This window comes from Acanthaster planci, linkage group LG05 (genome assembly GCF_054643075.1).
Source record: "Acanthaster planci isolate LZ-2023a linkage group LG05, COTS_SCS, whole genome shotgun sequence".
NCBI lineage: Eukaryota > Metazoa > Echinodermata > Asteroidea > Valvatida > Acanthasteridae > Acanthaster > Acanthaster planci.
This window is the reverse complement of record NC_141781.1, coordinates 5,804,048-5,820,861: the sequence shown is the minus strand read 5'-3', so window position 1 is coordinate 5,820,861 and position 16,814 is coordinate 5,804,048. Positions and strand designations below refer to the sequence as shown.

The 16,814-nt window shown below is 45.4% G+C and overlaps 1 protein-coding gene across 1 annotated transcript; it reads left to right on the top strand.

Moving 5' to 3' along the window:
- The first annotated feature begins 730 nt into the window (after positions 1-730).
- On the top strand, positions 731-5,912 carry LOC147799035 (uncharacterized). Its single transcript, XM_087137419.1, has 4 exons — positions 731-862; positions 2,006-2,107; positions 4,245-4,331; positions 5,203-5,912. The coding sequence occupies exons 1-4, from the start codon at positions 754-756 to the stop codon at positions 5,406-5,408; spliced, it is 504 nt and encodes a 167-aa protein (XP_086993545.1). The 5' UTR covers positions 731-753; the 3' UTR covers positions 5,409-5,912.
- The last annotated feature ends 10,902 nt before the right edge of the window (positions 5,913-16,814 follow it).

The window sequence follows — 16,814 nt, the reverse complement described above, 5'->3', positions numbered from 1 at the left end:
TTTAAACCACAAAAGTGTGTTTATTATATACATCAATAAAAACACGACTCAACAAAAAATAAGAAAAACAATAACAAAAGCAAGAACAAGCAACGGCTTCATCCATCTGTGCATCAAGACAATGCACATAGAAAATTATCTGAGAGCAAGCTGTGTTATAATATGGGGTTTCAAAGGGCTCTGCTGCGCCATCTTTTCAAAATTCAAGCAACCCATTTACAGCTATTCAGAACTGCATGCATACACATACTTGATTCTGCTCGAACACAATAATGTGTTCATCTAGTCCCAGGGATCGTAGTATCTCGTCCATTAATGATCTAGGCCGGCCTACTCGCCCGAACTTTGTCTTGCCTTGATAGAGGGCGCCACAACTCTATTACGTCATCAGTATGGCGGCAAGGGCACGACGCGACGGTGAAAAAGACACGACGCGACGGTGAAAAGACGCGACGCGACGGGCCGACGGCACGATGCGACAGATCGACGGCACGACGCGACGGCAAGACGCGACAGCACGACGCAACGGCACGATGCGACGCCACGACGCGACGCCACGACACGACGCCACGACGCGACGCCACGACGCGACGGTAACATACAAAAAGGGAAATGCATTAAACGCAGTGTAAAATTTATTGAGCAGTGACGGAGCCGTCGTAGCGTCGCGTCGTGCCGTCGGGGCGATGGCACGACGTGACGCTAATTTGGCGGGAATAGAACACCATAACCGAGGATGACGGCACTGCAGAAATGGACGACGAAGCCGACTTGGATTGGGATGAAGATCAGACAGACGAAGATTGGGACGAGGAGCACGCGTTTCCCTTGATGTATGAAGACCAGTACCAATACACTGATGGTATTAAAAAAGTAAGCGTATTTCCCATAAAATAGTTTTCTTGGAATCAGCAATCGATTTTGAACTATCACCACGTACATATCCGCCGGAAAAATTGAGCCATTAGTTTTGGGGACAACGCAAAGTAGAAAAAATGAAATTTGTTACAGCTTTTAGGAAATATTTTTTCGTTCACAAAATATCACATAAATTCCATAATCATTGTTTAAAACATCAAACAAATCTTCCTGTTATATATATATTTTTTTAATTTGTGCCTGTCCATTTGATTGGTACTTTTCCTTTCGCGGGAAGCGGCTACACAGGATCATGTTCACAAACTGTCAATTCTAAAAAAGAGGACTAATCCCCAGGCATGTTGGCCGTGCAGTGTTTCTCACGTGCGAGGTTGAAATACTTCACACACATCCAAGGCAGATGCGAAGATAATCTTATGTGGTAACGGAATTCGTCGCGCCAATCTTCACCAACTCAACAATAAAATAACTTTGATAAGGCGAATATACTGACGCAAAGCATTGACATCATGTTCAAATTATTGGGAGACTAATCTTGTTGGTACACTTGCCGTCACTGATTTGGCGTCATACAGTTGAATTCGCGATGTTCACTTTCGTTCTAGTGGTACTAAAAGCGAACAAAATAGGGAATGGGGGAATATCACCCCACACCTTTTGAGGTTAGGGATGGGCTATTGCATCATCCCCCTACTTTTTGTGATGAGCAAAAAGTTAAAGCGGACTGTGAAGAAGTTTCAGGATTTCCCAACGACTTTCATGTTTGCAATATCACTATTAAAAAGGGAACATCAATTAAAAAAGCCATGAATATGACGTAAGATTGTGCATAAATTTCATACACGTTACAGATGTACATCTTTACGATGAACATCGCCCCCTATATGGTGTATATGGTGCCACCCCTCCCCCCGTTTTTCAAATTTATAGCTGGGCAAGTCATCCCCCCAATATCTAACACAAATTTACGTCACTGGGGACTGACAATAATTACGGAGCATTTTATCTTCTCTTGTCCAAGGTGCAAAGGCATCGGTACAGATCGATTTGAAAAAAACATTTCTGTATAATCTTAAGCACCTTTTTTTGTAATTCCATGCATTCTATTTTTGATTATTTCCCTCAGCGTTGGAGCCGGCCACTAGTCCCGAAGTTGAGTGGATTCGCTTCAGATGTCGAAGACTCGGGTGTTGTTTGTCGACCAGAATCCTCAGAAGGAAATTCAGCGGTAAGCAACTCCCCGATTATTAGACTAAAATACGTGTTTGGCAAGTCTTAAACGTGCGTTTAAGACCCGCTCAGGAGAGCTGCAGGCGAGGGCATTATCGGCGTTCAGTTTCCTGAGCCGGTCTTACGTACGTTAGGCCAAGCATTCCCATTCAAAAATACCTTTTTGTCAGGGAGTCGAAACAAGTCAACACATGAAGAATTTTTCAGAATTTTAATTTTATTTTCTCGAACACCCCCGTCCATTTTATTTTGTAGTTGTCCAAAAGAATATCCTCATGTGGACTTGGAACGTGCATGGTGAGCCACGCGCACACAGATTCTTGACCAATCAGAATCGATTAAACTGTCTCGTATCCAAGCACTAGTGAGTGGTTTACGCAATGGGCATAATCACTTGTCAGCAGGCATCATCAAATGTGAGTACACGGTCAAGTTGCACGTTGTTGAGTAGGGAGACTGTGGTATTTATGAAAAAAGGATAAAGTTCTCTTTGGTTTGTCGGTGGCTTTTGAATCCCATTTTCTCCAACCTTAATTTGCCTATCACTGCAAAGTCCTGTTCCGTTGCTTTGGATAATTTTTCTCTCGCTTTAGTCTTTCAAAACACTTCTTGAAGTCTAAAAGTTAAAAAACAAGAAAAACCATCCTTCATGTAAACGATAACCTAGTTTGGCCAACTTATGATAAGTCAGAAAGAATATTTTCATTTTCCCGAACTCCCCCGTCCATTTTATTTTAGAGTTGTCCAAAAGAATCTCGTCAATGGACTTGGCGCGGGCGTGGCGACCTATCACACAGAGACTCTTGACCTATCAGAATGGATTAAACTGTCTCGTATCCAAGCGCCACTGTGCGATTTACGCTGGCAGTGGGCATTACTTCTCAGCTGGCGTTAGACTGGTTTCCGTCCCGTACGTAGTCTCCAGACATCCTCCGAACGCAGGGACCGGTAACGGATAATGAACCCGGTAGAATCCTGCCGGACGGTAAATGAGGAAATAATGGCCGCTCATTACACTGATCAAGCAAAAGCTGATAGCATTATTTTTTCTTTTTCGTTACCGAAAATAACTTCACCGTAAATTGTTCCTTTATATACAATTTAACAGAATAACCACTGATTTGAAATAAATTGCGGAAATAATTGATAATCATTGAAAGATAAATTACTTTACTTCAAATATTCTTTTGATTTTACGTGTCGAGTCATTCTGAAAGACTCTTCCACAAAATCCGCAGCCTGAAAAGTATGAATTTAACATACCTTCATGTATTTTGTGTCTTGACTCCTTACTTTCAATCGTCTGATCGTATTTAGAATTGAAGCTGACACATACAGCCTGGTTTTCAAACGCGGAAGTGCGCAGATCGACGGTAATATCGTCGTATTGGGATCCCTCTATTGCACCGATGGGGCCTGGGCTCGAGTCCCGGCTTGGCCCAGGCTTTAAGTGCATTTGGTTTCCAGTTCGTACTCGCTCTCACAGGTTTTCTCCGGGTACCCTGGTTTCCCCGCCTCTTAAACTGGACCTTATTCCCAACGTCCTTAACGTGATTCGATTAATACATGTTATGAACATAATTCGCAAATAGCCCGAGTATAGCTGAAAGCTGAAAGCGCCATTAAAACAAAACAACAACTCCTCCCCGCGGAAACGTTTTTAGTGTTAAAGCATTGCTTCTGGCCTGACAAAAACTTATATATTCGGCGTCCAAACTAACAGAGCTTATCCAACACATTAAACCGCAGCTGCTAGCTACGTGTCTAAACAGACATTATCAAATGTTTAATAAACGGTCAGGTTGCCCGTTGTTGAATAGAGACACTGTCTGAGGTATGAGAAAGTTCTCTTTGATTGTCGATGGCTTTTGAATCCCGTTTGCTCTGACCTTCATTTTGTCATCATCGCAAAGTCCTGTTCCAATGCTTTAGATAACTTTCTCTTGCTTTCGTCTTTCAAAACATATCCGACGTCCTAAAATTAAACAATTAAAAATCATCAATAATGTAAATGCTGACCTAATTTGGCCAACTTGTGATAAGTCAGAGAGAAAATGTAATTTTCCTTCTTAAATTAGGTCTTTTTCAATCCATATTCGTTGTATTTCTAAACTTTACGAACCATTTCTTTTCAGCCTGCTTGAGGGGCTTTTACAGAAATAACGAAATAGGCTACAAAGTGACCATCAATGGGAAGACTTTTATCCAGAGGTCCGTCAGAGGTAAGATTCCGAGACTCGTACATGAATTTCAAAGTTTGGATAACTTTTCTCCTCCAGTGAAGTTTGCATGCGAACAGCTGCACGGAAACGGCCGGGCAGGGGTGTGACAAAACTACAAGAAATATTCGAAAGCATTCGTAAGTGTCAAAAGCCGGGCAGCCCCTTTTTTAAATTAAAGAACGATTATCGACAACTAAATGAATGAATAAAATGAACAAATAACTATATACCATCAGTTGATGTTAAAAAAATTAGATATCGGTTTGTTTTGCATGTGTTAAAAAATTTACAGGAAGTTGTATTCAGGTTACATTTTCATAACAACGAAAAGTAGGCCTACATACATTCATGAAGAAATATCCCCAGGGAATTATATTCATAAATTTGGGAGATGATTGATCAGAGATAGAGAGAGAGGGGGGGGAGATGGAGAGAGAGATGTTAACTTTTATATTAGAAGTTTGTTTTGCCCTGCAACGGCGTATATTTTTCTAATGCAACGGCGTATATTTTTCTAATGCAACGGCGTATATTTTTCTAATGCAACGGCTTATATTTTTTCTGATGCAACGGCGTATATTTTTTCTAATGCAAGCATCTTAGAAAATACATATATAGCGGTATCAGCTGTTGATCCGCTTCGAATTTAGCAGCCGACCCTGGCAAGCTTGGTTAGAGTTAGAGTTCTGCCCCAGTAATTAGGAGATGGTTGTCCGGCGCGTCCCAGTGCCATTTTTCTTGAGTCATAATGTCTATATAAATTACGCCTGTTAAAGGTGAAACGCCAAGTACCACAATATTCTTTCGGATTGATTTCCAGGCTGTTCAAAGTTAAACAGTTAATATGCACATTTTCCGTTACTTCACACAGTGGGCGCCAACAAAATCATGTACTGCAAGAAATTCAGAATAGCTTGGTTCCTTAAGAAGACAGTCTGCGCGGGGCTGACCGACATCAACATTCGAAGGGACGGATACCGCATTCAACACATCTCGGCTCGAGGCAAGATCCAGGTTAGGGGGCGCCTGGGTTTCACCAAGAAGACCAGACGATTCACACTTTACCGCCGCCACTAGATTCACCACATCGCTCTTCTGATGCTTTAGAATTATAATCGGTTCCGTCGTAATGTTACAGAGTCTCTGTAATGATAGCGCCATGAAATTGTTGAGTTTTAAGGGATCTTAAGTTTCTCTTTTAATTTCGTTTGATTTTTCTCCTCCATTCCCAACCCCAATTTAATCTAAAATTCGGACTTTTTTAGTTGGAAAAAAAGAGATCTGATATTGACTTTCACATTCGTATACGCAGATGTCAAAATAATTTATGACTGTGGTCTCACAACAATAACAACATTATATTCACGCATCCTGTTGCATGAGTTGGGTAAAATATAATGAATTTGGTACATTTGGATTTATGCAATGTTGCTGTCCAGCTTTTTGTGGGTAAATGGATGCTTTGGAAAGCAGGGAAATTATGTTACCCGGGAATAAATTTTAAGCAAATATTATTGAGATTATCATCAGCAGCTTAACAGTCAATAATACTTGCAACTGCGGTTGTTTATCAGAGCATTACATACTGTCTGATGTTTATTTCATTTCGTCAGTCTTGAGGCCTTCTTTTTCGATAATAAAGATCCTTTTAGGCCATTTCACCATGGCTGCAGCACACCAGTTTCTACTGAGATCACAAGCACTGCCGTAAAAGTAACTCGCGTGGGTACCAGCGATTTGTCTCGGCGGCTACACATAGAGTTATATTAAAAAAAATTCGTGCAGATAAACCATTTGGAACGGAATACATTTGGTGATAAAACACTTCAAACTAACATTTATCAAGTGAACTGGGCATCAGGATTTTTCTTATCAAAAATTTTTAACTGTTCCTGTTCTGCAGAAAACAATTGAGAAAAGTGGTACGTTGATGCGGAAGAATGATTGTTGACAGGAACGAAGTCAATGCATATCACCCCATGAAAATCTTATTCTGGTTCTCTTAGAGATCAAACCCACCTCCAAACTTACCGAATAAAGTCCAGGAGGCAACAATTACATTCTCCGAAGTTTATTTCACAGCAAAACCCGTAATCATATAGTTATCCGTTCTTCACATTCTGAAGTTTCATTCGGTGAAAGTACGTGGGATTATACCTACATTCTCTGAAGTTAATTTCACCGCAAAACCCGCAGTCATATGGTTCTCCGTTCTTTACATTCTGAAGTTTCATTCGGTGAAAGTACGTGACTGGGATTATACCTACAACTCTCTGAAAATAATTATTCAAGTAACATTGTCAGGTGTATCCTTGTCGGGCTTTTTTGACGGTGACTCGCCAGACTTCTGAACCAGTGCAGAATGCTCATCCTGTCTTCTTCCGGCCCTTCCATGCAGCCAAACCCTGCTGGCCAGAGCTCGTCTCCGAGAAGAGAGCACGGACGTGTATAACAAAATCTGGACTCGCAATGCCTTTAATCAGCTTATAGAGTCATTAAATCCACTCGCGGCAACTTTACCGAGCCGCATACAAAGCTTTCCTGGCAATGCCCGCCTTTGTTCTTCCTGACGTCAATAGAAGGGAGCCAGCCCACGATTTTGTCTTCGGCTGGGTAAAATGGCCGCTGGTTGGTTTCTTTTTCATACAAAGGCGTTGCAAGTCCAGGTTTTTATATACGTCCGTGGAGGAGAGCAGACTTCTCCAACAATACCTGGAGGTACTCGTCCGCCTTTGACAGCCCATCACCGAACCCATGAGGCTAAACATCCTAAATAACATGTTCTCAACTTTGAAACTAGCGCCCCCTGTGTTCCATTTACGTTTATTTTGAATAGTGCACTTGGAATCACGAGGGCTGCGTGTTGTGGCATCATAAGTTGCCAGAACGGTTAATTTAGCGACAATGAGTCAATGAAAAGACTTCACGAAGAAATTTAAAGGAACCAGGAAATAGAAATATTTTGATAAATTTTACTAAAACCCTTGTAATTGCATCTTTGGGTTTCAATTAACCTGATTTAAAATTTTGTTTTACTATTTTTACCCATACTTCGATGCTTTTTAGGTTTTATGTTAATGCTATTGGCATACTTATGAGCAGAACTATTATGTAATCCAAGGCACTGAATCTCAATGTTGCACTGATCTGTGCACAGAAATTTTCCAGATTTTTTTAACCACTGCTATGGCAGATTTCATTTTCTTTGGCAATTTACTGTTGTCTAAGTATATGGCAATAACCCAGCGAAAATCCTTTTCACAGAAATGTTCCCAGATAGCAAATTTGGGATTCACGATTTGAACATGAAAACACGCAACCTGAACCATGCCTTCCTGGATTTACGTCAAAGCAAAAGCCCCCTCATTTGTCCAGAAATGCTTGGTCAATTCTTAAAGTTTGAAAAATGCACCGTTCAGTTCATGTGACTCAAAAAAGATGTCAAACAGTCTTCATACACGGAAGAAGAGTACAGAGATACACAAAAAGTGATTCTAAGAAAAATTCATTTCCTGGATCCTTTAAAGATAAGCTATACTCTGGGTTTGCAATGGTACAGGAAACCTAAATTGTAATGAGTGGATAAGCCATAAGCATAGATTTTGATTCAGAGGGTTCCATTCAAGGGCTACGTTAATCTGAGTACAAAAAATACGGTCATGACCATTATTGGATCCGGGAGTCACCGAGGATCATGCACCCCTTACAATAATTTGCTTTTCAAAAAGAGAAAGAAAGGCGATCTTGGGTGCTTCATTCCCCTGAAGTCTCATCATATCTCAGGAATGCCACAAAAATGTTTGCACACTAAATTTCCCCCACTAGGAAGCGACTTTTGCTCCAAACGGTTGTGGTTTCCTGTCTTGTGATTGGTCTGTTCATACATAGGCCTATCTAATGCATCGTTCTGGACCTCACAAACGAGACTCATGGTGAGAAGTTTACTCTCTCGCTTGTTGTTTACAAGTAAAAAAAAAAGTTGTGAAACAACAGAGAGGATTTCAAGTCGGGAGTACTTCCAACCAATCCACACATCTGCTGCCAAGCTCCGGGAATTTAATATACTTTATTATCTAACCACTCTTAAAACCTTGGACAGAATTATGAATAATGCATAAGCATAGAGGGCGCCCTCTTCCAAAGCTGTTGAATCCACAGACATAAAATTTTATATGGGAATAAACATGTGTTTGACTGGTCTTAAACGCACGTTTAAGACCGGCTCAGGAGAATGGACACGACTAATGTTTACCATCGATTTGTAGCTGACTGTTAATCTCTTAGAATTCACGCAATAATTTGGACATAATAAAAGTCAATGGACAGTCTAATTCTGTGCAGAAACTAACAATCTATTTATTGCTTTAATGACACTTCAATCAGTTTTATGTTCACGGACAATTGGTTTTTGGATAATTATAGTAAATTCTCTATGACAACCACAAGGTAAACCACAAGGCAACCCACAAGGTAACCCACAAGTGTCATCCGCAGGTATCACCCACAACTTAAGTTTCTCACTTATTGTACACTTTCTAGAAATCGGACCCGAGTTAATAGTTTAGCTTTATACTTACGTTTGAATGTTTGTTGGTTCCCAAGATTCTTTATAGAGGCGTCTATGGAATTCCACAGCCTGGGGCCCTCATGCTTGACTGTATTTTGTGTAAGAGTAGTACGTGCAAAAGAGTGATGAAGTTTCTTGTGCTGTCTGTAAAAAAATCATTAAAATGAATAGTAATCAAGTGTAGCTATAGATTGCTGGTAGCAATACCTTCTACATCAATAGTACTTATTTTCGGTTTAGAGTTAGTGCGGAGTATATGATTAATTATCTTCCAAGTATTTTAATTAATTATCTTCCAAGTATACTTGTAGTATCCTGAGAACAATATATCATATCCTTTGGGGAACGCTTTTCATTAGATCACCGACAAGTGCATCTTGGGAAGGCTACCAACTGCATGAAAAAACACGACCGGAGAAACAGAGTTAGTTTATGTAGATACGGTCTGTCCTTGCTGTTATTCGTGTTTCTCTGTTAAGAAACATTACAATACTTTTCAACATGAGTGTTAAATACATCCATGAACTTAGTGAATGCTAGATTAGTATCCTGTGTATTAAAGAGTGAGGACCAGAAATATTTGTGAAGTGCTTGTTTAAGGTTGGCTAGATTTTCGTGAGAATAATCACGTATGGAAGTGACGCGTGGACTTGGACGCGTGGACTTGGACTTGACTTGACAGTCAAGCTAAAGGAAGTAAATATAGGACAATAATTGGATACATCTGCAACCAAGATCCCAGATTTAGGAGGTGGTAATATATTAGTGATCCTAGTTGGATTGGTAAGAAGTGGCAAACATGAGGAGTAAATTAAATCTAAGAATTTCAGATCAGGTATAGATTAAAATCTCCTGAAATTAAGCAAGGCTCATTTTCATTTGTAATTAATTGGAAAAGGGTTTTAAAGTTGGTAATAAAACAAGCAAAGTTTGCATCGGGGGTTTATATACAATCCCAGTTATAAGGTTGGCGGTCCCGTGGAAGTTTTAAAAAACGCAGCTCTGGTGTTTGTTGAGTGCTTGATAAACACAATGGAACACAGCAGTGCACATGGACCATTTCGGATGATAATCAGGATTTTTTTTTGTGTCAGGTTGATACACACGCCATATAGTATACGTTACAAACGCGTCACGTCGACGCGTTCCTGCAACATCCCCACCTTTCACCCACAATGCACCGCGGTAAACACTGCATTACGTCATTATGTTGTAGGTCTATTCCAAGTGACTAGCCTCTCCAGACCAAGGCCCAGCCCTCTCAACCACAAGGGCTTATCCAGGTCTGCAGGTCAACACAATATCTGTTTTACAGTGCTAGCACCAACCACAAGCTTCCAGACACATTGGCAAGTACCCAGACAATGGCCTGGTAAATTTTCCAAAGGGGAAAGGAGTATTTTAAAGGGGAGTAGGTATTGCGTGCATTAATGTAATGTAGTAGTGTTTTGTGTACAAATATATGAGGATGATATAACCCCCCCGTTCCAGTCACTGCCAGGGCGATCCCATGATTGACACCCCTCTCAAAAGGTAGGTGGGGAAAGTAAGGAAAGTGACGGGAGTTCGATCAGGCAATGCGTGGCAGTGTGTAGAACAATCAGATCACGTGATTTCTGGGAGTATTTGAGAGCAAGCTCCCACCTCAGAGGGACTATTTATATAAGAATTTTCATTCAGCCAGGTCTCACACAATCTATGTCCAGTCGTAAATAATGCAGTGGACTATTTGTTTTCCCGTGGTTCCAAGTCAAAGGCGCCACCGCCGACGGCGGAGTGGCTTCGGCGGCGCGCACCTGGCCTGGTTTTGGAATTTGGCTGGCGTGCGCTCCGGAAATAGGTAGCTATAAATAGATCGCTTTAATTAGCTTCAAATTTGTTGGGTACGCGGAAAGGGCTTGGCTGGATTCCAGGGATGAGTCAATTGCTACAATGTTATACTTATCCACACAGTGTGCTTTTGTACATGGAGAACGATCAGTTGTGTTTTTGGAAGCTTTGTGGCAGGTAGCCGATCTTAATTTATTAAAACAAGTAACTGAGTTTGGAGTTTAAAGCCTTGAGTGAACTGTGTCCCCCTTTCCAAGCGTTTGGCTGGATTGAGGGACAAGAGCCCAATTAGGTTTACGCTACAATTGGTGGCAGCGGTGGGATAATTCTTGACTGTTCAACGGAGAAGTTTTTATGGCGAGCTTTACGATGGAGCTCGCAAGAAATGTTGCGGAAGCCATCAGCAACATTTCCACTGAGATCGACCGGTTGGAGCGTTCAATTTTGGAAAGTTATGGAGCTACTCGTGGTTCCTCATTAGGAGCCAGGAGACGGCAACGCTGCGTACCGGAGACACCGGACCCCCTTTCCAAGGACCATAGCAGCAGGCGACGAAAACCACAAAGCTTGTGGAAGCGCAAAAAGAAACTCGCGTCAGATCTTCGCGAACAGTGGCGGGCAGTGTGCAGTGAGTCTGACAGTGATGACCACCATTCTGACTGTCCTCAATCTCCAGCTCCGCCCCACCCGACTGAGGCATGCTGCGGTTGCAAACCTCGTAATGTGGGCGGGCACACGGCATTGCATACTGATACCACTGCTGGTGGATACAGTGCTGCAAATGCGGTTGACCAGCATGCAAACTTGGAACACACCGCAGCAGCACCGCGAGTAAAGGTTCGAAAGTATGACGGGTCGTCATGCATTGAGGATTACCTGGTGCACCTGGTCAGCAGGATCAACTGTTGGAATCAGGAGCAGAGGGCGGACTATCTGATGGTCGCCCTGAAAGGCCCAGGGCTGGAAGTTGCATGTTCCTTGCCAAGAGAGTCCCAGTCGTCCTTGGACGAGTTAGTCAAGGCCCTTGAGCGACGATTTGGGACTGCAAAACATGGCATTCGTCACCGCGCTGAACTGACTTCACGGAAAAGGCGTACAGGGGAGACTATGGCCGAGTTGGGCCGAGCCATCAGAAAGTTGGTCCGCCGAACCTACCCTTACAGAAGCTCCAAGTTTACGGAGGATTTTGCACTTAAACAGTTTAAGAACGCGCTGGACGACACTGACCTCAAACGAGCACTATTCCAAGGGAAGCCGCCGCTTGACGAAGCTGTAGAGATTTTTGCAGAGGCTAAAGCATGGTTCAAGACGGAGAAGGCTGGACGATCAAGGACAGTTATGTCCAACGCCAACGCGGTGAAATCTGCGGAGCCTGCGCAAACTGATGAGGTGGCAACAATGGTGCGTGAACTTTTGGAAATACAGCGCCGTGGCAAAGGAATAAAGAAGGCCGATGACTGGATGCCAGGATGCTGGAGGTGCGGTAGCCCGGACCATTTTTGGGCCCAATGTCCCCACCTAAAGGACGACCAGCAACCGTTAAACAAGGTAAGGCAGGTCTCAGGGCCGGAAGTCCAGCCATAGATATCCAGAGGCCCAGTGAACCTTAAGTGAAGGCAGTTCCGCCGCCGATGATGGTAACCTCGCCGCCGGTGTATGCAGTTCCGCCGCCGGCATGGGTAGCCTCGCCGCCGGTGCAGGCAGATCCTCTACCGGCATGGGTAGCCTCGCCTCTGGCGCAGGCAGTCCCACCGCCGAGACGGACAGCCTCTCCGCTGGCGCAGGCAGTTCCGCAGCCGAGTTGGACAGCCCCGCCGCCGGCACGGGTGACCCCGCCGCCGGAGCGGGCGGTCCCACCTCCGGTGTTGACTGTCCCATCACCGCCTGGTGTTGCCATAAGACCGACATCTTCTCATGAATCGGGACTGTATGTCAGAGGAGAGATTATGGACATGGCTGTGAGCTTCTTGATTGACACTGGCGCAACGGAAAGCTTCATCTCCTCCTAGTTGTTTCACAGGACGAACTCAGACTCGAGGCCTACACTCATGCAAGCAGATCGCAAATTTCGCCGGGCTAATGGAAGCGAACTGCAAATCACTGGGCGAGTAAAACTGCCCATAAAGATAGGGGCAGTCAGATCCTACATGGCGTTTGGGTAGCTGACGTGAGTGATACTGCCATCCTGGGACTGCATTTCTTGCGGGAAAACAAATGCCAGCTAATCTGGGAGGAGGAGTGTCTCACCGTCGGTAACTTCAAGGTCCCTCTGCGGAAGTATCCAGAGGTGCCTGCAGCCTGTCGGGTGCGGATTACTTTGTCGACATTGATTTATGTCGTTGTGCCCCCTTCTTTTGAAATGCTACTGGAGTGCCAAGTTGCCAGCGATGGAGGTGAGCTGCCGACATGGAGTGTGCTGCAGAATAGAGAGACGGTCGTCGAGAATCGGGTCGTCGAGTGGTTGTTGTGGCCAATGCTCTTGTGCATACCCGGGACAAACGTGTTCCAGTGAGACTCTTAAACGTATCGCATGAAGCACTCATGCTCAGAGAGGGGACTGCTGCCGCCATCCTGGAACCGGTGGATAGCGTTGCAATACTGGAACACACAGAACAAGAAAAACAAGAGGCAAGCGAGAGTGAAGAGCTGGGAGTACCTGAACACCTGTCTACACTGTTTGAGTCCAGCTTCGTAGGGTTAACGGTTGATGAGCGAGCTGGACTTGCAGCTTTACTGAGATAGTTCAGTGACGTGTTCTCTACTGGGCAGACAAAGAAATAGCAAAAATGCTTTCGCAGGGTGTCATTGAGCAATCGGAGAGCCCATGGAGTTCACCGCTTGTCCTGGTGAGGAAGAAGGACGGGTCTGTCCGAGTGTGCATTGACTATCGAAGGCTGAACGAGGTTACAGTGAAGGACGCACACCCACTCCCGCGAATAGAGGACAGCCTTGACTCACTGGCAGGGTCCAAATTCTTCTCTACCCTGGACCTTGCTTCAGGGTACTGGCAGGTAGAGGTAGCTGAGGAGGCCGAAGAGTGCCTTTAGTACCAGACGAGGTGGGCTGTACCAGTTTATTACCATGCCTTTCGGGTCGTGCAACGCGCCCTCCACTTTTGAGCGCTTGATGGAGCGTATCCTTGCGGGGTTGCAATGGCGAGTGGCTGTTTTGTACCTCGATAACGCCGTCGTTTTTGGACGGTCGTTTGATGAACACATGCAAAGGCTATGCCTAGTTTTCTAGAGGCTTCGTGAGGCCAACCTGAAGTTGAAACCCAAAAAGTACTGGCTTCTCCAGCGAGAGGTAGAGTTCCTCGGTCATGTCGTCTCTCCAGCGGGGGTTGCTACCGACCTTGGAAAGGTTCGTGCTGTACAAGACTGGCCCCAGCCGGCCGCTGTTGCTGATGTTCAAAGCTTTCTTGGATTGGTGTCATACTACTGGCGGTTTATTGAGGGCTTCGCTCAAATTGCTCGACCCTTGCACCAGATCACCGAGAAGGGTAGGCCATTCTGGTGGACCATGGAATGCCAGGAAGCGTTTGAGGCGTTAAAGCATCCCATATCCTGGCCCATCCAATCCCAGGAAAGGAGTTCATCCTCGACACTGATGCCAGCGGGTCTGCAGTTGGTGATGTGCTGTCAAAAGCAGAGCCTTGACCAAGCAGGAGAGGAATTATTGCGTGACGAGAAAGGAACTGCTGGTCATTGTGCCCTTTGTAAAGAAGTACCATCATTATCTTTATGAGACTCGCTTCAGGGTTTGTACAGATCACCGGACCCTGGAGTGGATGTTTGGTGCTCGAGATCCCAAGGACAGCATGCAAGATGGCTACAGAAGCTCAGCATCTATGACTTTGTCATTGAGCATCGTTCCGGTAGACGTCCAGGAAATGCTGATGCATTGTCCAGGAAATGACTCCCTAACTATGACCACGTATCGATGGAGGAAATCAGCCCCGGCACTAAGGTGAGCATTAAAGATTTGCGACAGCCCCAGATGAATCACGTAGGGCGCAGCGTGGTGCAGGCAACTTCCCGGCCGGCACAGGACACCCCACCATTGGAGAAGGCAACTGGGTCCCCGGGTCCGGTAGCCTCTCCACAGGTGACAACAGCCCAGCCCCCGGAGATAGTAGCCTCACTGCCGAAACCAACACTGAAGGCAGTGCATCGACCAGGGGGAGATGCAGAGCTAGGAGGTTCCAGGTAGCGTCCAGATGCCAATGCCACAGAGGTTAGTTATGAGCAGCTGGCCAGGTCACAGCGATGTAATGAGGACTTGAAGGAAGTGCTGCAGTGAGTGGTGCATGGTCGACGGCCGTCCTGGGAGAGTGTGGCACCCTTGAGCAAAGGGATCAAATTCTGGCCGGCTCGCTTTAAGCAGCTGGTGGTAGAGCAAAAAGCCCTGTGTATCCAGTGGGAGCCCAGTCGACCAGCTGAAAAGCCCCGACTGAGAATTTTGGAACCCTGGGAACTGCAACCTGCCATACTGAGGCATTATCATGACGAGAAAACCGGAGGACATCTCGGTGTTGCAAAAACCTTTGCTAAACTGTGCAGAAGCAACTTCTACCGGTCTTCTATGCATCAGTCGGCTCGCCGCTGGGTCCAACGGTGCCTACATTGTCAGAGACGGAAACCGCCAGGTGGGGCCCCTCCCTCCCACTGGCCAGGGTAACCGGTACATCATCGTGGTGGGAGACTATTTCACCAAGTGGACTGAGTGTTATGCAGTTCCATCACACTGCCAAGACCGTTGCAACCAAAATCGTGGATGAGTTCGTTGCCAGGTTCGGTGTTCCCTAGAAGTCCACTCCGACCAAGGGAGGGAATTCGAATCTGAGATCTACACAGAACTGTGCTAAATCCTCGGCCTCAGAAAGACCCGCACCACTCCATACTACCCCAGGTCCGACGGAATGATTGAGCGTTTCAACTGGACGATCGAAGCCATGCTGAGCCTGTGGGTGAACAAATCACAGACTGACTGGGACGAGCATTTAGCCCTCCTTGCTATGGCGTACCAGTCGGTAGAGCATGACACTACAAAGGAGACACCCAACGCGATGATGTTGGGCCGCGAGGTGAGGATGCCGGTAGACCTACTGTTAGGTGCCACCCCAGAAGAGACGCATATTAACCCATGTGAGTATGCCCAAAATCTTCAAGAGAAGTTGGCGTTGGCCCACGAGGTTGCCAGGAAGGCCAGCAGTACACAAATGAGGGGCCCGGAAGAAGCATTACGAATTGAATGCACTGCAGGGGGTCTATAACAAGGGAGATGTGGTGTGGCTCCATTGCAAGGCAAGGAAGAAGGGAATTTGCCCAAAGATGACCCTGAGCTGGACTGGTCCCTTCGTCGTACTGGAGAGACTGTCTGATGTGGAGTACAGGATTCGGAAAACCCCTCTTTCCAGTCCGCAGGTGGTTCACGCAGACAGGCTGAAGTATGCGAAGGAGTTAGTGCAGGGGACTGTGGATTCAAAGAGTTTGAACTGGCATCACCATCAAGACAGCCAGGAAGCCCCAGCGCGGGCGGCCCCTCCGCCGAAGCGGACAATCAACAGCATGCGACTTGCTCAGATCCGAAGAGAAGCGCACCACGAACGCGCCGAGGCAGAGCAGTTCGTAAGCCCCAGCGATACTTGCAACAAGTGTACCATTGCCCTAAACGTAATAAGCCTGCAGAGGGCGCTATCGACCATCATCATTCACACATTGAGCTGGGACAGGAACAGAAAGTGATGGAACAACGAACAACTTACAACTGCAGAGTCTGCGGACAACAGTATGCGTCGTCTTACAATAGACGCAGACATGAGAAAGCAGCGCATGAAGGGCGGTCCTTCCGTTATGGACAATGCCCCCAGAGCTACAAGCGGGCTGACTACCTGGCTTGACACGCCAGATCCCACGAGGCGGCAGCGGTGGAGGGACCAAATTCGACATTAACCAACATTCTCGTGGACAGCCAAGTTGAGATAAAATTAATGGACACTTATTCAGACATATTTCTAACGGTGATTTGTATAGTTAACCGTAACTCGCTTTCGTGTCTTCTGATCATGCTAACTGTTAGTGCCAAAA

What these genes read in the sequence shown, in the direction of transcription:
- LOC147799035 (XM_087137419.1), top strand. Translation starts at nt 754, where the DNA reads ATGGACGACGAAGCCGACTTGGATTGGGATGAAGATCAGACAGACGAA. An exon ending in CCAGTACCAATACACTGATG is followed by an intron (nt 863 to 2,005) that starts GTATTAAAAAAG and finishes TATTTCCCTCAG; the next exon opens with CGTTGGAGCCGGCCACTAGT. An exon ending in TATCCAGAGGTCCGTCAGAG is followed by an intron (nt 4,332 to 5,202) that starts GTAAGATTCCGA and finishes TACTTCACACAG; the next exon opens with TGGGCGCCAACAAAATCATG.